The sequence below is a fragment of the Maniola jurtina genome, chromosome 6 (genome assembly GCF_905333055.1).
Source record: "Maniola jurtina chromosome 6, ilManJurt1.1, whole genome shotgun sequence".
Taxonomy (NCBI): Eukaryota; Metazoa; Arthropoda; class Insecta; order Lepidoptera; family Nymphalidae; genus Maniola; species Maniola jurtina.
In genome coordinates, this window is record NC_060034.1 from 7,230,013 (window position 1) to 7,253,282 (window position 23,270).

Here is a 23,270-nt window from a genome sequence, read left to right on the forward strand (position 1 = left end):
TGCAACGTGTCGGGTTTGACCAATGACCCTTCGACCTTTTGAATTCAGTGCGCTTCCTGGCTGGTGAGCTAATGAGGGCTGTTTACACCTAGCTACCGTGGCTAGGATGTTCTATCATTAAGCTACATTACCTTGGATTTTAGTTGTGTCAATAAGGCTTTTCAATAGAACCACATCGTATACCCCTTTGTGTATATTCATTGATCGTAATGCGTAAGCATTTAGCCGATTCACTAAACAAAATCAAAGCGGATATTACTTAAATATATTGCCGGTGCCTATTAAATTACACATGTTATTTATACTAAACCAAGAGCCCATGGGAAATTTTGAAAAGGAACTCGGTAAAAGCTTTTTGTATGAATTCGCCCGCCACTTTGTTTAAATTAATTATTTCCGCTAAAACATAATATTTAGGTAACCTGAAATATCAGCTCTTATTATTTTATTTCTTTAATAAAATAATAAGAGCTCGATTAAAGAGCGACAAAGCGAATCTTCTGGCCTAGCCTATTTAAAAACACTGTAGGGGTAAGACAGATATGATATTTTTAGGTGCCGAATATAATGGTATATCATGCTCAGATCGTAGACTGCGTTATAAAAGTTTTCTATATAGAACGGAACTGGCTTCACCGCAATAGCAAATTCGGGCTGCTATCACGATTAATGCTCGTATTGTAAACAGGTGAAATATGTGATCAAGAATGGACCAAACTCTTTACTAGACAGTTCATGTGCGAAAAATGAAAATGTGCGTGAAATGTTAATGTGTTTTACTATGTATTCCGATGCTTTGTGCCTGTCGCCGCGATATTATCATTACTGCGACATACTCGTATCTACTGAAATCGACCATTTTCTTTGCGGTCGCAATGTGCAATCGTTGTTCATATCTGACTCGACCGAGTCGTAAGTAAAATGAGTTTTTCTTTCTTAGACATTTTCATTATAACATGGAGTACTCTAGACGGCATCATCTAAGTCACGTAAAGCTTTTGTTATGGGACAACGGTTCAGTTCGTACTTCGTTCATATGAATAAGAGCTCGCAATGTTTACCATACCTTAGTGTTTGTTGCTGATGACAATTGGTCTAGCAAACACGGTGTAGATTCTGCAAATTGCTGAAGGCTTTGTTTGGTTAGAAAGGAGAAAACAACAGCTGTGGGGCGAACGGCAACTGCTCCTATCTTGTATATTTTGTTAGAAACACTCATTAAAGCAAAAATAATATTATGTTAAAATGAGCACCTGCTACGTTCGCATATTTTAAAACAAATCAAACAAAATTTATTTGTTTCATATAGGATAACTAGTGTCCCTTATGCAAGAGGTCTGTGACTCTACCATCTGTTTTGAATATGTACAGTTTCTACTGAGAAGAGCGGCAAAAAACTCAGCAGTGGCTCTTTTCAAATCATAAAAAGTTACAATATTAGTATGTAACAATATACTACACCATCTAATGGGCTACTGAAAGTTGCTTCCACGTAACTTTGTCATTAAGGAATTTATCAATTAGCTATCATAGCCTATCATTGGATTTTATGATATGGCTATTAAGTATAGCCTCACCTTACATAATAAGTGTGTTTAAATTAGTGAAATGGCAAAACTAAAAATTCTTTTGTAACCATGTTATAAAAGCAAATACTCAGCCCCACAAAGGATTTTTGTACTTTAACGGACGAGTTCATGGTAAGTAGTTTCTAGGAAGTAAGTTGATTTTATGTATCCTCTCTTTTGGAAGAGAAGCCGTAATGAGTGGAGCCGAGGCAACGTCTTTCTATATAACAATTCTAACTAACCTTTAAAAAGGGAAGCAATTTTTACTAAATTCCTCATTTGACCTAGTTGGGAATCAAACCTGATATCACCCACTTATAGGATCACAGCACAAATTATTATTTCTTCGTAGTACTTAAATACTTGTAAGATACTAAAGAATACTTCTTTTTATTTGAAAATACTAGCTGACACATAATTCTCTTATTTCAGAGGTAGGCAATTCCCGCATCTGCGAGAAATGTAATATCATTTCGGTCCTTACGTTTAATATTTAATCTCCTACGTGATTAAGGAGTGAGGACATGTAGCTGGTAAGCAACTTAATGATAACTATCTAATAATATCAGATTCTGGGTTTTATTTAACGCAAAATACCACGTTAGATCATTGTATTTGAAGTTTAGTGAAGTGTCTAATAGACTCAATGAATTATTTAACAGGGCTCTCTCCGTCACTCGTTTCATACAATCGTAGTTCCAATTTCATTTGAATACTAAGCAACCAAAGTCCATGAAATTTTGCAGACATATTCTAGAAACTAATATGCTTCGTTTTGAAATAGGTTTGCTAGATATATATCTATTATATTTAGATATAAAAGGAAAAGCTGACTGACTGTCTGACTGACTGATCTATCAAAGCACAGCTCAACCTTCTGGATGGATCGAGCTGAAATTTGGCATGCAGTTCTTTGATTTTCCGGGATAAATGATGATGATGATGATTCTAAGTTTCGGCCAAATCGGTTCAGTCATTGAGGCGTGAAGGTGTATAACAAGCATCCAAACTTTCGCATTTATTACTTGTATTTTATTAGGGCTAAGATATCGCAGTCAAGGGATAACTTGTCATCTAATAGTCGTGACACTCTTGGCTGACTGGTCGTGATCATCACGAACTGAAATTTTTTGGGGGCAGATGTTATACGCCTCACGAGCATTCGCTACCCACTTTTTCCTGGTGACCGATAGTCTGATACACTCGTGCACGGGACCACAGCGGACTTAATTTGGAAGTTAAGTTAAGAAGTTCGTCTACGCGATGGGCTCACCATCGCGTAGACGAACTTCTGCGCCCTCTGGTACCCTCCACCTTGCCCTGCACTACAAGACGCTCTATGGAGTCACTCTAATAATAAGAATAAAAAGGGAAGTACGGTATAATAAACGATATTAACATGATAACTTAACTAAAACATTTTCTTGTTATTTATTTGAAAAGTGGAAAGGTAGGAAAGGAAATAATTTATGTCATAAGTTGTAATATCAGTTAAGTAAGAGGATTACTTACGATCCGATGCCCGGTGCGGCATTTGAAGCACGTAGACAATAACCTTGCAACAAACTCGCCAAAAGCAGATATTTACAGACTTGCTCCGGTGTTTGCTTTGTCCGATTTGCAGCGATTTTAAACTACGATAAACTTTTGCCCTATGAAAGTTAACGATCCTACTTTAAATTTGTTTTAACTTCTATGAAAGTCAACAGATACTTCTCTAAATGGCTTGTTCGTAGATCGCTGCAATAGGTGAAAATGTTTTGCTTACCTCGTGAGTCGTGTGGTAATTATAGAGCTCATTTTAGATAATTAATTAAAAAAATATATAAAACGCGTCAGATCGAGGGAAATCACGAGAGGTTACGCGATATCCAATATCCGTCTTCTATAGGAACCTTAAAGCCTCGACTACTGAACCGTTTCTAAGAAATTGGACATAAATTTTAAATGAAACAAGTGTTAACTAAAAATTTATATCACCCCCGACAAGTGAAGGTTACAGTAACTAGAAAAGAGCTGATAACTTTCAAACGGCTGAAGCAATTTTCTTGGATTATAGCTAAAGAACACTTTCGATCAAGCCACCTTTAAACAAAAAAAAACTAAATTAAAATCGGTTCATTAGTTTAGGAGCTACGATGCCACAGACAGATACACAGATACACATGTCAAACTTATAACACCCCCCTTTTTGGGTCGGGGTTTAAAAAAAATAAGGTACTTTAATCCTAGGAAAACAAACGGTGCCCACATGAATTTTTATAAAACCGTCAATACACGTGGATAAATTCTCGGACAAAAAGTTGTATACCATAATAATAAGCCACTAGCCACCTTTAAGCCACTTCACTGGTCATGCTCATAGCATATTAGGTCGCCAATCTTAACTTTATATTATATTCTACTAGCCGATACCCGCGACTTTGTCTGCGTGGATTTTGATTTTTTTAAATCCCTTGGGAACTCTTTGATTTTCTGAGATAAAAGGTAGCCTATGTCACTCTCCAGGTCAGGCATAAAAATCACGCTGATTCGTTGCTCCATTTCGGCGTAATTGAAGGACAAAGCAACTAACCAATAAACCAACAAACAAGCAGACTTTCGCATTTATAATAATGAAAAGTGATGTTGGCTAGTACCTAGTCATAATCTTGTAGGATTTTTTTTGATTGGACAAGAAATGTTAGAAAATAAAGTTTTCGAGCACATTTTATTTCTAGGGTAAAGCATTTTCTATAATGTCACCAAGTGGTCTGACAATTTTCCAATGATAACATGCTGTCCACATTTTAATACTACATTTTAAAATGGCGTATCTTTAACCGTTTCGTATTAGCATTTACATTAAAAATACTATTGAGCTTGTTGTATGTACCTATTGAAGTTTATTGCAGTTACTGCACTGGTGCTACGGATTTTATTAGTTGCAAATAATATAAGTGCAATAGAGCTGAAATAAAATGTTGTCTTCTTCTTGGGCTCACGAGTACAGGAGTGGATTGGGGCCAATAATATACGAGGCATCTATAGCACTATGTCTTTTGAATTACTTTTGACATGTGATCTTCTTGAAATTGGTACACTTGACTGAAAATAAAACAAGACACGGAGACAACTCAAAAGGATAAGCAAGCTCGTCATACTCTACTTTACTCTTCTTTGGTCTGCTTTGTTCTATTCATTCTATTCTTTTTTTTTTATTCACAATAGGCAAGCGCTTGACCACAATCACACCTGATGGAAAGTGATGATGTGCTCTAAGATGGGAAGCGTTTACCTAGAAGGTGCCTATTCACTCTTGTTTTAAAGATACCCGGATTGTAATTGGTAGGAAACACAAATCGCGAAAGAGTATTCCAAACCTTAGCCATGCGTATGAGGAATGAAGACGCAAAACGTTTCGTGCGTGTAGATGGAATGTCGACGACATAAGGATGGAAACTCGCCCGACGTCTTGCGGTTCGATGGTAAAATGGTGAAGGGGGTCTATTCCATTATATGCTATTCTTTTCCATTTGTTCAATATAATATCCTATTCTGAGAGAGGTAAAGTATTATGACAGTGTATAAAATCCTATGATAAAATCGGAGGCATTCGGTGGCAAGATTCTTGTCATACTTATCATAATAGTGGCACGCGCTGTCCTACGTGAAGTAAATAAATTTCAAAGCAAATCCCTCGTTTTCAAATGAATCTTTCAGTTTAATCATAGTATATATCCACTTCTCTAGAGCGTAAGTAAGAGCATTTTTCATGAGTTACGAACGTCGACTTTTTCATTTTATTGCCGAGCCCGTGAGGAGTTCTGCTTTTCTCTAAGAATGTTAGTAGTGAGATTTGTATTATAAAGAAAAGTATTCTTAGTCGGTATTTTATTAATATAGCACGGACACATTATGTGTAAGAATATAGTTCACCAGAGAATTTTGCATTTAAATAAGACTTATTATACCACCGGGCATCATAAACAATGGATACGCACCCAACTAAGAACCTTCTCCGTTTTGGAAGTCGGTTAAAAGAGTCGGTGATGCTATGAACCAAGTACCGATTAGATACTAGATTTTAAATGCAGATAAAATTATAGCAGTTTAGAATTATTTAGAGCCAACGCTGACAAGCGACAAATATTAATAACTCGATAGATACAGAACAATATAGTTCTCGCCTCTAGTAGCTTCGGTTACGTACCTATCCTTAAACCAAAATATTCTCAATAATAAAATACAAATATTTACTGGTACTTTAATGGCTTCGTAACTTTTAGGAACAAAGTAATTCTCCCGGATGACGCAAATCTAGCAAGGAAAACATAAATAATTCAGAATCCAATTTATATTGATGGACACACCGCTTTATTCGAAATCAATTTTTCTTACGAGCTATCATTTACTTTTTAAACAGAACTTGGTCTTTTTCTGCTGATATTTTTTTTAACTAATAGTAGGTATAGTTCGCGACACGTCGACATGGCAATGGGTGAGGACGCCCAGCACTCCTGCAGAGCCCCTTATATATATATTGAGAGCTATACATATAGTGTTGTGTGTATTGTATTCAAAAATTGTTTAAAGATGCTTGATTTCAAATTGGAATCTTTTGGTTCAGTTGGTTTAAAAAATTAGATTGTTAAACGAGCTGTAAGCTATCCATTTACGCCCGAGATGAGATGCAAAGCAAGGAAAATCTACTTCTAAGTCTTTGAGGAAAGTACTACTAAGTAATAAAAGTAAATAATCTTAATTCTAGTTTTAAATTATTACACAATAAAATATTTAACGAGAATGTACCTAATTCATCTTAAATATAATAAACCCTCACACTGCAACTGAACTCATACAGATACGAACGAGAGTATGTATTTTGCATATCTCCAGAGCCTGAGGTACGGCAGCTTTAAAATCTCCTCAAGTTCGTTCCGTGAAATGTTGACGTATAGCTGCACTGTTTTCGCGGAAGTTTCATACAGTTTTCCGACACTTAAAATAATTCAAGAAGTGTATTATGTTCACCGGTAGTTTATGTTATACGTGTAGTATCTATCTTGTCTGACTTCTTTGACATGTATTACGTAGATAGAATTTGAATTTATAATTCAATAGTCTATTTTTTTCATTCCTACAAGTGATGTCCAAAAAAAATCAATAGATTTAACAAGTGTAAATTAAAAATTTATAACACCCCCGACAAGTGAAGGTTACATACAGTAACTAGAAAAGAGGTGATAACTTTCAGACTGCTGAACCAATTTTCTTGGACTATTCCGCGCCTACGATCCAAAGTATCTGAGTCTTCCAAAACATCATTTTCAAATAAATAATTATGTATCTATCCAACGTCCATCTTGACAGCTTGACATTTGTCAATTGACATAATATTATGAACCTAACGGTTATCTAACCTTCTTTTCTACAAGAAAACTAGAAAAGAGCTGATAACTTTTAAACGGCTGAACCAATTTTTTTGGATTATAGGTAAGAACACTTTCGATCAAGCCACCTTTCAAACAAAAAAAAGTAAATTAAAATCGGTTCATTCGTTTAGGCGCTACGATGCCACAGACAGACACACAGATACACAGATACACAGATACACAGATACACAGATACACAGACACACAGATACACACGTCAAACTTATAACACCCCTCTTTTTGGGTCGGGGGTTAAAAAGAAAACTCTTAACTCACTCACCGACTGAATCATCAATGCCTAGATCAAACCCTTGGGCTTAGAAATCTTTTCGAAATTTCCACGGACGGAGAATAAAGAGGATTTTATTTTCCCTCAATGACTGAACCGAGAACTGGCTGGAGCAAAACCGGGGCGGGTCAGCTATGTTGAATAATTTTTTTTTAATCTAAAGTTCCCACGGGATTTCAAAAAACCTAAATCCACGCGGGCGAAGTCGCGGGGATCGGCTAGTATATTATAACATTAATAATAATTATTAGTATGCTATATCGAATAGGACACCCTTGTAATGGTGATATAGAATATGGAAAAAAAAAGATATTCAATAATTTCATGATGAATTTTCAAGACATTGCATAATAAACATGTTTATGCCAATTACAGCGTGGGTATTGAGTAAAGAGCACCCACTTGTGCAGTCGTAATACATCGGCACGGGTCGGATCAAAGCATTCTCAAGCATTTAGTAGGTATTTATAGAGTGCTTTCGTAATAAGGTTTTCTGTTATTCAATTACCAATTTTGTTTGGGACAACTTCCCTGGAGCAGTTTTGAGCGCGCCGTGCAAAATGGTAATAGAACCAGTGGGAGGTTTTGGGTTCCATAGGCGCAACTTAGGAATTTATAATCTTCGACCGTTGTTATGGCAACTTTGTCAGTCGGGTGATAATAGTAGTAATAATCCTACCGACAAAGCCGTACCGCCATGCAATTAGCCTTTTGGTACAATGCCGCCTAGAAGCTAAGAAGGGTTTCATTGAAACTGCCATACCACTACAAAGCCAGTTCCATTGTAGACTGCATCTCGTAGTCACGAACTAACTTTTCTAGCCTGTAACTGCAGGTCAGAGAGAGGTCTTTATTTCCGAGAGCGCCTCGCTACCAAGATCCTCCGTTTTTCTCATCCACTTACTTCCCATCACATTATAAGGTTGGGGACCCGATGTTGTACTTAGCACGCTGCGTTTGCCGATATGCGGTCATCAATCCAAAACACATCAGCTACCCCAGCGGCCACGGTTTTGAGACAGACTGGCCTGCTCACTGCCACTTCAGCTTGGCATTAGCATATGCGGGTCATGTCGATACTTTTCATCCTTCCAGGTGTTTCCCCTTTATGATAGACAGAATGGATTATTACAGAAAGAGTTTTATACCTTTGTATAAGAACGTTGTTACATTGCTCTACCTATCTATGGTTCTAGCTATGTATCTAAGGTTGCCTGGTGGAGATTGCTCTGAGCAATAGCCCACCTTTGCATCCAACTGCTTTTAGTTTTTAATTTCTTTGTTTTGTTCTTGGTTATTTCACGTTTTGTGTGCTACAAAGTTTTCTATCTATCTATATATCTATCTATGCTATGTTTTTCAGAAACATATACATACCTTATTGCTATATTTTGAGTACCAACTTAAATGCATTTTCATGATATTTTAGAGTTACAAAGGAGTACTGTAAGTTAACATAATACTACTTCATTTGCATACTTAGACTTAAATCACGACAACGAAATTAGAAATTCAGTAACTTAGCTAATAATTCCTCTGAGAAGCGTAATATGTTCCTCAAACTCATTCATTATGCAATTAGGGAATAATTCATTCATTACGCTACACGGACCTGCTTGATGAATTTATATTGCAATTTTATTTATTTTTATTTAAAAGGAAAACTTGCCTAGAGTTAGTTACAAGACGTAAGTACATACTTACATGTAAGTATTTACCCGATTGCGGTTTGCACTGCATCTATTTCTGCGCATAAATGCCGCAATTTAGATTTTTTAAGAATTTTACGAATCCAGTGGCTCCCGTGCCATCAAGACGAATCTATTGACGTCTTTCGACGTACCATTTATAAATTGGTTGAACCGTTGAGTAGTTCCGAGCGGGCATAAAAACAGACCTATACTGGCTGACTTATATTTGGGCTTCGCCGCAATCGTTGATAATACTCACAAGTTTTTAAGTGAGGTCTAACTTCGGGGCGAACAACTAGTATTTTTCTTGAATTCCCTTTCAGCGTATTCCCTTGCCATTTAAAAGAAAGGTCAGTTATGTAGGCATTACTGAGCAATCGTATTAAGTTGTAATAGAAGTTGAGTGAGTGGATTATTGGGGATCTGATGCGAGAGTTGGCATCTGAAGCACGTAGCGGGCTAGACAATGGGATAACTTACACAAAGGCATATCGGCCCACTCTCATATTTGCTTTACACGATATTTTATTCCTTTGAAATAGGTTTATTTGATTGTCGGCAATAAGAATCTGCATGTTCTCGGCCTATCGAAAGATCATACTATTGATGAAAATTCCCGCTATAAGCTTTTAATCACAGAAAGTGATTAAATTGCATCTTCTTGTATTCATGTATGTCGTTTACATTTATTTTTTGGTAACGACGCCACCACCGACTAGTGAGGTTCTTTAATTAAATTAAATAGTTATAAGTACTTAGTTGGCGGTGGTATTGTAACGAAAAATACCTAATTCTAAACGACACCTCAGTGGTGTCGGCCCTCGTATGAACGCGGCTATACATCGCACCACATTTCCATTTTCGGTAAGCTAGAATAATATGCAGGTATAGGTAGCTCTGACACAGATTTAGCCACATCCGCTAAACTTTGAGAGTAAATTTTCCGTGCGAAGAGGCTTTTAATGGTATAATTTTATAAGTAGATTCTCTGGTTATATCGCTGTGCAAGAAAACTCATCGATGACGAGGTTTTGTTGGGAAATTCAAAATTCAAAGTATGAAAAATTGCATCCGCACGTAAAGCTATCAATATATTTTTAAAAGATAGGTAATCTATGCTCATATTTCGGATAAAGAACTCTTTGAATCCGCACCCTTAACGTTTATGGAACCGTAAAAGCCTAAGCATCACTACGTAGCCGACATTCCACCGACACGTACGAAGCGATTCGTTAGCTCGTTCACACCGCGAAATGGAATGCTTCCGTTTTCCTCACCACCTGAATAGATAAGGGTCACTTCAGATCCAAAATGAATACCCTCTAGGCTCTAACGCGTGGCCTAGTTGTGACAACGCATATTAATCGATTACGCTTGTTTAAGCATCAGTGACACAAGTGGGTAAGTGGATGGGGGGCCGATTTTGGAGGTCTAAATTCGATCTTTTCATTTCCTCCGTGCTCTTTACTATCACTAACATCTGATAATAATAATAGCTGAAAATTAACCTGAAAGTCAGAATCTCATACTTGTAGTCGAGTTGTATGCGAACCCACCGCATTATTTTCCAAAGGGAAATCCTGCCATTATACAATTAATAGAAAGGGGTAAAGGCCCTCAGCAATGAGGAATATAACTATTTAAAAAAAGAATACTTTCTGGCAGAGTTCCCACGCTCGCCCAAATCTTCTGTGACGCTGTAAACAGCATAACACATTTCGAAAAAAAGGGTAAATAGACTTCACCTTAGGCCTCATCATCACTTACCAACAGGTTTACAAACATGTGTCAATATTATAATATATTACAAGATAAATGATAGTATTATTACTGTATTTTGTATTCGGTTTTAGCTTTACCTGCCTAATTTCATTTAGAACTTCGTTTGTTTGACCTCATTTGATGCTATTTTAACGTATACACAATATTAGTGCAAATTATGTGAATTGTAGCAAATCGTTTTCGGCCCTTGTTTATCAAAATAAAATAAAAGATTTTTACAAATAAATGAATTACTGAATAACTATTGAAAAAGATATGTGTGTGATTTATAATTTTATGAATAGGTATAGCTGTTATTAGGAACTATAGGCACGTCTACATTATTTCATTTTCCATTTTACATACCTAGCTCTTCACATACCTACCTATATAATCACCATCTTCAACCCATAATCGGCTCACAATTAAGCACGTTATTTTCTCAGAATGAGAAGGGTTTGCCATAGTCCACCACGCTGTACCAAGTATATTGGCCGAATTCACACACGTTGAGAACATTGTGGGAGGTTCGAAGGCATGCAGGTTTTCTCACTGTTTTCCTTCACCGTTAAAGCAAATAATATTTATTGGATCAACCGCAGGTATTAGGTACGAGTACATAACTCCGAAAAATTTGTGGTGTGTGTCCTGGAGCGGACATCCGACCCCCTATTAAGAGAACTACGTCTCAACCACTGCGTTATCACCGCTTTTATATACTTATGTAACGAAGTAAATACAATTTTTACATAAACATCTAATGTTTCATATTAATTATTACGCTATGACACCTAACACTAGATTTTGAAGCGAGTAGCTAATAAACGTAAACCATTGGAGCGTATGATCGAAATAATAACCTGTTATGGCAGAACCAATTTGCAGACTAATTAACTCTCACAAACTTGTACCGGTGAAATCCCTACATGTATCTCTAGTATTTGAAGCATCGCGTAGCTGATCTTACTAATAGTTAATTGCATATCTATCGGTATCGAGAGACGCAACAGGACAGCAGTAACAGGCCACATAAGTGAAAGCGTCTGCTGACATCATCAGCAGTTCGAATCGGAATTGGATCTGTCGCACTCATTTTTAGTAAATTTTTTAGGAAAATTAGTTGCATCAACTTTTGTTAGAAATACAAAAATTATCTAGGGAGAATTACAAGAAAAACAGTGTTTTTATTTATTGCAATTTTCCAATCGTGCACAGCGGTGCGCTGGACACTTTCGCATATGAAATAGGTATGGGTAGAGATGGGTAGTGATGAAACATATTAACAAGTTCTTCATTGAAAATTGTATGCAAAAAAAACTTAAGTATTTTAATTTTATTTTTATTAAAAATTCAAAACTAAACGAATATAAAGAAATGATTTAGATATCAATGAATAGCTAATCTGTCGGGAAGAAATTCGTTCCAGAAGCCCTAGAATGTGGGATAAAACAAATTGGAGAAAGCTATTTAGTAAGGTAAGATGACCGTAGACACTCATATTTCAAAAGGAATCATTAGATAGTCAATAAAACTTGATTAGTGATTAACGTTGAGGTAAATAGGGGATAGATAATTACTGATACAATAATTATGTTGTCAATAGAGTTATACGTATAATCGACTATCGAATTTAAGTTAATTATGCTTCTCTAATGACTAGAAGGCTCACGGAGTTAGGAATCAGCTGAGTCTAGTCTTAATCAGTATTAACATAATATTTTTGTAACTCAAAAAAACTCACACAACGATTTACCTGATAAGTAACTAAGAAAGCATTCTTAGGTATAACGCAGCCTAGCAGGTGGTAAGTTATAACCTATAATAAATAACAGCTGGTCAAATTCCAAGGTAATAACCCTATGTTTTACTGTTTTAATATTATAGTGTAGTAAAAATTTAATCAATGCAGTGGGAATCTATGCACTTGGCTTAGACTTTAATTAGAGCCATAATAAAGTCGTTAATTAATTAAAATGAAATGATGAATGATGTATAATTGAACCTGAAACTATTATACTTAATCATAAATTAATTATATCGTGTACTGGTACCTAAATATGTAGTTCCCAAATCGATAACGAAAAAAAATTATAACAGAGTTTTAGCTGAAGGTATAAGATAATGTAGCAGCAATTCATGTTTATCTTTATAATGCTTATAACTTCTAAACTTCTAAGTACAATTCAATGCCTTCATCGTGAGATAGTTTAAAGGATTTTCACTATCCTTTAGAGAATTTTACGATGAAGGCACTTAATCTCACCGCAGCGAAATTGGGGCGGCGTCGGTAACTGGTCGCTATTATATAACGTTAAATATTACATGGGTCACACTGAAAGGTCTAAGAATCAAATACCAAGGAATGTAGCGTACATTTATGGCAATACAATCAGATTAACATAACAAATTTTTGATCGCAGCTTAGCATAGGTAATTAATTTGCTCAAAGTACTTTTCTTAACTCTAAAAACAAGACTGTAATCCAGGCTGAATAAATAATTCATGGTATAACCACAGTTTTACGATGAAAACTGTGGTATAACAATGCAACTCGACACGAAAAAAAAAGAGTAGGTAAGAGCCACAAAAAATACCTACTTTTCAAAAAAAAAACAACCAGCTTTATCTTTATTCTTTGTTATATTATTAATCAATAAAGATGTTTAAATAAATAAAATAAATAAATAATATCCATCTAGTAAATAATATTTATAAACAGCAACATTTCGTTAGCAGGATTTAAACGAAGCGCGGTAGCTTTGCGAGGGTCACACTGGACGGCTATGTGGCCCATGTGCCTCAACCGAGGGTATAAACTATAACGCACCATTCGTACATGCGAGCGCTAAAAGTGTGGACCCCTATAAAGTTACTCGGAAAGATAATAATCCATATCAAGGCTAACATAAGGGAGCTAAGATTTTATCAAGATTGCATCGCTTTGCCATTTTCACAATTTTGTAAAAATACTTGAATCGGTAGCAAAATGTACTTGTACCTATATAATAGGTCGTTGTTCTCGCCTCAGCGCACATGTTGATTTTACTTATCCATTAGGTATACAAACAATTCATAATTCAATAACCAACAGAAAATTTTCTGCGAATAGAATAATTTTAAGGATAGAATAATAGTAGCTATCGTTAAACGACAAAATTGTTAGAATCTCACTTTGGGCGCCAAGTAAACACAAAGATTGTATAACGTCATGTTCAAATAGCGTCCCTTTGCTCAGTACCTACCTTCTCATTTTATTTCAATGTTATCTTAAGGTAGAACTTAAAACATTATAATTTAATAATCGTAGATTTACATTACGGGCTATGAAGGAATAGCGAATTAAAACCGCCCGTCCGTATTAATTTCTATCGAATTTCTTGACGTTAACTTTGGAGTTATGCTGGTTATGTCAAAAGTTAAGATAATTTTATGAAATATTAAAGATTACAAAGTTTCGATGGTCCGTTTACGAAATTAAAAAGCAATTAATGAACATCGTTAATACAGGCGCACGCTTATCTATAAATAAATACTTAATCATTTATGCAATGAATAAAATTGAAATGTCTATTGCTTTTCGTAAAAATTGTCTTAACAAGCTTATTTTTTTTTTTAATTTTGTCTTTATGTGTTGTTTCGGACTGAAAGAATGTTGGACGCAACTTTCACAGGTACCTTTTTTTTCTAATTACAAGATCGTCAAGGCTTGCGCTTGACAATTGTGCTTGAAAAATTACTTTTTTAAGCACGATGAAGTTGGAGTTGGACGCGCTTGCCTAGAATATTCTAAGACCTATTCATTCTTGTTTTCAACGTATTTAGGTTACACCTGCCAGAAAACCCGGATGCTGGGATAGAGCAATCTCCACCTTAACGCCCCAGCCGGAATCGAACTCGGCAGCTCCACTTATAAGACCACGCGCTCACCACTTCACCAAGGAGGTCGTAAATTAAACCATAAAGACTTTTTCATTCGTGTGTTTATACGATGATTAATAACGGCTATCGTGACTGTGAAAACTTAATGCGCTTTTCCTGTTATACGTTGGAAAAAGATTTTAGTCGGGCTTATCGTCTGTCAACATTGTACTGTGATATACTCGAATTTAAGTACTTGATTTTATGGCTAACTATTGTAGCTTATGCTCGCGGCTATCCTCCGTATGGGTTTAGATTTTTAAAATTTCAAAGGTATACTAGGTAAGTATAATTTTTTCTCAGGAAAAAAGATACCTAGATATTTAGGAAACTATGGTCAGGATCTTCACAACTTTGTTCCTCCTTCAATATTCTACCACAGGACAGCGAACAATCGTGAACTTTGGCATCCTTATGTGGTCGACAATCGACATCCAATCTGTTCGCAAGAATCCTTCTAAATTGTCTCTGGTCTGGGCTGGTGAGAAGTTTCGGCCGTTACCACGAGTAGCTACGCAGGAACCGAATAATATATTTAATAAAATAAGTCTCTTTCTCAGGAGTCTTGCTAAGTTTACTTTAATTGAGCGATTAAAACAACATGTTGTACTTGTTTCACTGAAGTTCGCTAAAACTCCAATTAGAGAAGGTAGAAAAAGAATCCCGTTGAACCTTCTACCAGATTATTATCACAGGAATAACATTTTGCACAACTTTTGAAATACTCGTAGTCTAGAAAGAACTGACCCGTAAAGAAAACTACTTTTCCTATGATTTATGTCGTATTTGTGAGGAGGATATAAACTAGATTTACTGTTTCGATGACAAACTGCTTTTAGTTGTTACTGAATAGGTACGTGTACATGCTTGTAACCTAAACACTCAACTGAGTCATGTTTTTAACTAAACAAGTAATAATAGGTAGGGTAAGTAGTAGGTACTTACACTGCGAAAAGTCGTAATCCCGAAGCCCGAAGAAAAAAATCGAAAAAGCCCGAAGGGTCGACGTATTTTACTATTAGGTCACGTTTTATTATCAGCATAGTCTGTAGCTCTAGTATCTACTAACTATTAACTAACTGAAAAAACTAATTAAACTTTAGATACGTTAAATAGACTAATAGTAAGCTCATTTAAGCTTTCATGGATCATGAAAATAGAATCAACGTGAACAATTCTGAAAAATACATAAATAAAGTGCCTCTAATAACCTTTAATTAGCAGCCCAATTTACTGTCCATTAAAACATTTTAATAATACATCGTTTTATAATGTACTTGCTTTATGAATAATAACAAATCACCGTCGTTATTTAATGAGCAGCTAATACGATAAACTTTGTTGCTTATTCCGTGTTTTTAACGGCTTAGCCGCGCTATGCGGCTTACCTAATGGAAATCGTAAATTATTTTTTATGTAAATGTTGTAAGAATAAATAATTACGAAACGTATCAAATACGTACCTTTTATTAAATCATACCATAAAATTTCACATAATATTTTTTCATATTTTCAATCAGAACTTCCTACTATTTTTCTTTAAAAAATACAGTACGCTGAAAGATAAAAATGTTAAGAAAACTCCTTTAAAATTTATTAACCCTTTCTTATGTATATTATTCAAACCATTAACAGAAAAAAGTTTACCTACTTCAATTATTGTGCCACACAATAAGTACACCTTATGATATAAAAATATGAGTTACCTATTCCGCAAATCAATAAATTATGTATCTCTTAGTAGTATAAAACCTCCAAAAAGTATTCTGTGAAACTTTCGTAAGAACATCCATCAATCACACGGTGTTTAGTTCACTAACCAAATTCAACAATGTAGAATATATTATTTTCTATACGCTTTGTCACTTTGAAAAATTATTTCATTTCTTAGCGCGTGTAAATATTCAGGTGAATTCTCGAAGTAGGTAGTATAAAGAAAAGTTATGAATAATTTACGTAGATATTGTTCCCGCCTTGTGCGTGACTTATGAAACTCTTAGTTTCCTATTCGTCATATGATTATTATAATATTATCGTACCTACACATAAAATGCTTCGTAGTTTTATAACAGGAAGAAGAATTGTTTACTTGGTGAAAATTTTATTACGGTCGAGACATCGTGGTGATTTATATGGTGAATCTATTTTTTCATATTAATAAGGTTTTGTAAAGCGTAGTTTATACGCTACGCCACTTTCATGAATATTTTATGGTAGTGGCAGTGATTTTGGTTAAGCACATAGTTGCTAGTAATTAGTGCTAGACTACACTTTATGGATAATCTATGCAATTAATAAATGAATTTATTGCTGCATGGATTTTCCATTAGGTACCTAATACATTTTTGAGCAGGTACCTACTTCAGAACGTAAAACTTTTTAATGTAAGTATACCTACTTGTCTAGATGACGTCCGTGACTTCGTCTTTTATCGTCTGAATTTAGGTTTTTAAAATCCCATGGGAACTCTCTAGGCGCTTCGCCCATTTCAGACTTTTTGTAGATTCGAAAATAATAATCGGGCCGATAATTTTTCCTACTTTTATAGCAGAATTATTGACCGACGTGTGCATTTAAATATTGCAATCTGTACGTTTAATTTTTTGCCGACAACAATTATTGGTCTCCGATTTACGAATGGGCGAAGCGCCTTAATTTTCCAGAATAAAAATTATTACTCTTCAGGTCTTTAACAAAATGCAAAAAACAAGTCGATCCATTGCTCCGCTGCGCCGTGATTGAAGGACAAAACCAAACAAATACAGTTTCGCATTTATAATGGTTATAGATCTTGGAAGCTTCCGCTATGAAGCTGTACTCTACGGCCTCTACTACACATTGATAGAGCACAGCTTTTTGCTCTTTTTGCCAGCAGCTATCGGTATTTAGTGCGTTCACAAGCTTGCGGTGCGGGCGTATGAAATACAAAAAAAAAAAACCTAAACTGGGTAGAAACGATTAGTGTCCGCGAGTAGTTTTTGTAATTTAACGAATCAAGTTAGTTATGTATTTATTTTTCGCATGGTTATATTTATAATGTCGTTTATAATAAATAGTTGACAAGATATGGATATAGTGATTTATTTATTGTACCTATTTATTTTGTTTATCAGACGATGCCGTTCCCATACCGTAAAAAAAAGATTCCGACGAATTGAGAACTCCTCCCTTTTTGAAGTCGGTTAATAATCGTTTCTACTTCTGTATAATAATCACATATAAGTATATTTTATGTATTAAAGCGAAGTAGATACAACCTACGTAGCTTTAATATAATAAATATCTAGGAATTGCATGAAAGAGGCTCAGAATGAGAGAGGTGTAGGTCTTAGTCTACCACGATTGCAAAGTGCGGATTGACAGACTTCACGCACCTTTGAGAACATTATGGAGAACTATCAGGAATGCAGGTATCCACACGATGTTTTCCTTCGCCGTTATTTAAAGCATGTGCTACTATATTTTATTCTTAAAACACACATAGCTTCAAAAAGTTCGACAAGTGTGCCTGGGATCGAACCTCCATCTCCCGATTAGAAGGCGGGCGTCTTAACCACTAGGCTATCACGGCTTTTTACCACTAGGCTATCACGGCTTTTATATAGTTTTATGAAGCACCTGCTCAGATTGCGAACATAGACGCTAATAGCAGTTGTATGTTTTAGTGGTGTTGAGCGTGGCGGCCGGAGCGGGCGGCGGGGCGGGCCCGCGACATGAGCGGCGCAGCAGCCCGCCCCGCCGGCCATGCAGCGACTGCGCACCACCTTCAGACGTTCCCGCACGCCCACGCCCCAGGATATGAAGACGCAGAGCAGCCTCGAAGTGCCCAAGCAGGTGCGTAGTTTCTTAAAACACAAAATGAAGAAAACTTTCTAAATCCCATTCATTCAAATTCGTTAGCATTACATATACCTACACTTTTTGATTGTCATTTGTGGGGCATCCTCATGTCAGGATGAGGAGCGGACTGAATTCCGAAAGGTCGGCGGTTCAAACCCTACCCGTTGCACTATTGTCGTACCTACTTCTAGCACAAACTTTACGCTTAATTGGAGGGGAAAGGGAAATATTACTCATGTTTAGAATGGCTAATATTTAAAAAAAAAAAATGATGTAATAGTGATAGAAGAATGATGAAGAAGTGAGAGAATGATGACTTTTCTCCAAGCTGATCTATTGGACGTCTTTGGTTTAGCTCACCTCAAGTGACACCGATCTTCTTGGCCTCAACCAGAATAACACTTACCTGCTGCCAAGCGATTTAGCGTTCTCCAACCAATTATACCCCTTATACATAGATTAGCCTGCTTCCATCTTAGCCTGTACGTTTTTTCATCGTTCATCATTTCATTACTTCTCTACCACCAGGCACAGTTTTACTCATCTGTGTTTTAAAATACACAGAATCTTACGTGTAGCTACGTATACATTTTTGTATACCTAAGTACAGACTAAGTAGAAACATAGTCATAGAACATACCTAATACAAATAAGTTAGTTTCTAGTTTACCCGCATAATATGATAATAACATCGTAGATGGCGGAGATTGCCTGTCTGAGTTAATATGTAATGATGTTGTCGGTTAGTCACATTTACAATATCATATGATAGTGGAGTCAATAAAGCAGTAAAATAGCCAGTCTTAGGAAGTCCTCAGAACATAATAATTAATGTGTAAAAAATATAATTAAAAAAAAAAAACATCAAAATCGGAGCTGTTTCTGAAGACTTCCGACGAAAAGGCTTCGTTTACTCCACTAAAATACGACGTACAAAGGAAAAGCTTGATAATTTCCGACCGAATCAATAATTTGTTCTGTTTTCACATTCGAATTGTGTAAAGCGTTACAAAGGGAAATGTATGATAAATATTAAGGTTGAACGTTGGCGTAATATCTGATTTTGTATAAGCTTTTGGTCATAAAGCCCGCGTATAGGTACTCGTGCCACCCAATCTCATGAATGCAAACAGACGGAAACAAACACATGATAGCTACGTTTTTAGAATATCATCATCATATTATCATCATGATCAACACATCGCCGGCTCACTACAGAGCACGAGTCTCCTCCCAAAGTAAGAAGGGTTTTGGCCACAGTCTACCACGCTGGCCAAGTGTGGATTGGCAGACTTCATACACCTTCGAGAACATAATAGAAAACTCTCAGGCATGCTGGTTTCCTCACGATGTTTTCCCTCACCGTTAAAGCAAGTGATATTTAATTTACTTAAAACGCACTCCGAAAAGTTAACGGACGTCCTAACTCAGCCATAGAAGCCACAGATTAGAACATAATGTACCTATTAAAAGTAGTAAAAAGTATTATTCTATTTTCATAAAGTTATTCGATACCTAATGACTGATTTATTATAACGTTATCAAACAATCATAATTTTATATACATACCTACATTATATACGTATGAATCTTTGATTTCCGTAATAGGTTTTGAATATTTTATCGTTAAGTAAATCATATAATAGAGCTATTCAGTATACCATTTTGTACAGAAATATTTTCCAACTAACACAGTTTATTTATTATCACAGTTTACAACCTTCCCCAATTAAGTTGGTTTTATTGAAACTTTGGAAATTCGCTATTGTTTCCTGCCCTTGTTCTGTTTACGAAAACATGTTCTCAAATCTCAGCTTCATAACAGCTTTGTAAGAGATTCAATTGTTTTCCTATTTGTTTATTGGGTTAATTTACATAAATAAAATAAATTGGTGCAGTGTAGGTAAAATAAATAATTTAAAGGTAACTTAAAAAATTGTGCCCAGTTAAAACTAATTTATAAAATAAAACTAATCACACTATCACGCTATAATATTTTATGAAGGCGAAAGTTTGTATGTGTGTTCGTATGTTTGTGGGTGTCTGGTACTCTTCCACGTATTGGATATTGTATGTATTATTTTCTTTTTGTCTTATCCATTGTATTTAAACAATATATGCAGCTATTAGCTAGCTTATAAATTGTACTGCCTAATGGTTTACTAGTAGGTATGTAAAAGGAGAAGTTTGAATAAGTATACGTAGTCATTTCTACGCCCCTGAGAAACGCTGTAGGTACTAGATACTTGACCTTGTTTCATGTTCTTTCTAAACATAAAAATAATTGCCAAGTTAATTTTCCCACAACCAACTCGTTGTTTGACTACCCTAGAACTTGGCCTCATTTTTGGCATTCACCTACTTTTTGGGTTGTGCCATAGTAAATGTAGAATCGACCATAAAATTACTTAACCCTTTTTGACTACAATTTCCAGTAGGTAAGTCAATTCTTAGTAATAGGATTCCATTGGCACGCTTCGCGTTCGGAACCCTTAAAACGAATATCGCTTATACCTACAGGTTTTACTTATTTCTCACACGTTTTGGGGAAGAAAATCATGGGACTGCCGATTACTCTCACTTAGAGAGATTTCGGGATTATCTAGGTCCGATAAGCATTTCTAGGTACCACATTTCTACTATTAAGCGCTTTCTCTATAAGCTAAACTTTTGCCTTTTTACAGTGGATGTTGCACGCAATCCTTTGACGTTGCGAAAACATGCTGTATAAGCCGACGTTCAAACATAAAGTGTCACCGGTGCCGAGCTGAATTTTTAAAGCACTTTTACATTTTGTTATTTTCACTAAACCTGCAAGTTTACATTTTCTCTTTTCATGCAATTCATCAACGTGTCTTCTATAGTATTTCACATTATGATAGATAATGCCACCGATTGTGTCCGCGTGTTACGTTAAAAAACTAATAGGCCGTGAAAAACTAGCAGACAGGCACACACACACACGCACACATTTTCGCATTTATAGTAGGTATTAGCAAAGTTTTGTGGTATTAGTATGGACTAGTATAATAATATGTCCGCAACTTTGTCCACGTGGACTACACAAACAACCCCCCATTTTTTTCAAAAATTTCACCAAATTTAGTACAGAGGAAGCTTGTATGATGCATCCTAGGGAATGAATATAGGTTCCGGAAAAGCAAAACGTTCCCACGGGATTTTAAATTCCTGTTTTAACGTGGACGAAGACGCGGGTATCATCTACATATTTGATACAGAGTTAGCTTGCATCCCGTATACAGCTATCTCATATCTAGATACATTTGGTCCCCGAAAATCAAGAGTTCCCTTGCGAGTTTTAAAAAGGTAAAACGTGAATAAAATCGCAGACATCATCCTGTGTGTAATATAATAAAAGATAGTACAAAATCTACTTGTTTATTTTTTAAAGAGAAAACTGTGGGAGTAGTTCCTAAGTGTTGGCAAGAGTTCTCAGAGAGGAGTGCGGCTTGACCTTGCCTTTTAGCTCACGAACTGCTGAAATACCAACTGCTATTAGACTACTTAAAAAACTTTCATACCAGTAAGTGAATAGGTTTTAACTGAACTAACATTAAATACATAACACAAACATTTCGATTTTTTTTTAAATTATTTCTGTGGGTATTTCTTGATATTGAGATATACTTAGTTAGGTAAGTACTAACTACCAGCTATCCCTTTTTTTATTCAATCTTTTTTAATGAATTTGCTGGAAGTCATATTGTATATTATAAATTACATTTATTGTACATACAATAAACACCTACTATTTTAAGATATTTACAGCCCATTTTGCTTTTCTCTATCACATTGATGGATTTGATTTAGAAAAATAATGTTCAATAGGATTTCATTAAGCAGAGAAAGGAGCAGGTGTTCCTTAATGCGCTTTCCATAACCATTCTTAGGGTTCCGTACCCAAAGGTTGCCAACGGATCCCTATTACTAAGCCTCCGCTGTCCGTTTGTCCGTCCGACCATTATCTCTTGAACCGTAACAGGTACCCAGAGAGTTGGAATTTGTTAATTGAAAAAAAAATTCTATTGCCGCTGTTACAATAAATAATAAAAAATTCGAAATTGTTGCCATAAAAATTAAAAAGTATTATTTCATGTACGATGGTACGGAACCTTTCGTGTGAGTCTGACTCGCACTTGCTCGATTTTTATAAGTTGATCCCTTGAATTTAGGTGAGTAGTACCTACCTACCTATTCATATATAAAATTGTATCTAACCTGTAAATATAACCTAAATTATAAGGGTCCTCGTGTTTCCTAATTCAAATAATCATTTATCAGTACGTTAGAATAGAGTGCACACTCGTATCTACTTTCTGTATATTAAGAAAGTGTTACTTGTGTAGATTAATTACAAACGGTAGGTACAGGTGTGGTACAGGCGCAAGAAGTTATTTTACTTTGCCTTGTTAAGGTAACGACCAAAATTTTGCAAAAGATTTGTAGCAGGTTACCGTAAGGATGAACGAGATTAATTAGTCAAAATTAATCTCCTTGGCAACCTCCGTGCTCTACGATCACGACCTAAACTGCCATCATAAAGGTGTGTTTCCACTGAAGCGGAGCAGCCCCCCGATTCTTTAAGAATAAGTATTCATCGTTATCGTAATCGATAGCAAATTCTGCCCTTTGATTGGTTGATTCGCTGTTTACATTTTTTCACAGCCAATCACGGGGCAGAATTGCTACCGATTACGAAGACGTTGTTTGACTACTTTTTGCCCTTGACTTCACGTGAGTGACCCCACATAGCGTAGGATAAGGTCAG

General features: G+C 35.8%; 1 protein-coding gene and 1 long non-coding RNA gene across 10 annotated transcripts in view; one reads left to right on the plus strand and one right to left on the minus strand.

The window, feature by feature from the left end:
* LOC123866080 (eye-specific diacylglycerol kinase) overlaps nt 1-23,270 on the plus strand; it is a 167,027-nt gene that overhangs the window by 47,073 nt on the left and 96,684 nt on the right. For 7 of the 9 annotated variants that reach the window (XM_045907417.1, XM_045907416.1, XM_045907418.1 and 4 more), the window contains exon 2: nt 18,307-18,475. The exons of the other annotated variants lie outside the window; for them this stretch is intronic. In XM_045907417.1, the coding sequence (XP_045763373.1) occupies nt 18,386-18,475 (90 nt within the window). In that variant the 5' untranslated portion in view covers nt 18,307-18,385. The remainder of the gene's footprint in view (nt 1-18,306; nt 18,476-23,270) is intronic. 9 annotated transcript variants of the gene reach the window in all.
* On the minus strand, nt 6,387-23,191 carry LOC123866097. Its single transcript, XR_006796124.1, has 3 exons — nt 23,058-23,191; nt 11,869-11,877; nt 6,387-6,397 (listed from the first exon to the last, which is right to left on the minus strand). It is a non-coding gene; the product is annotated as an uncharacterized LOC123866097 (long non-coding RNA).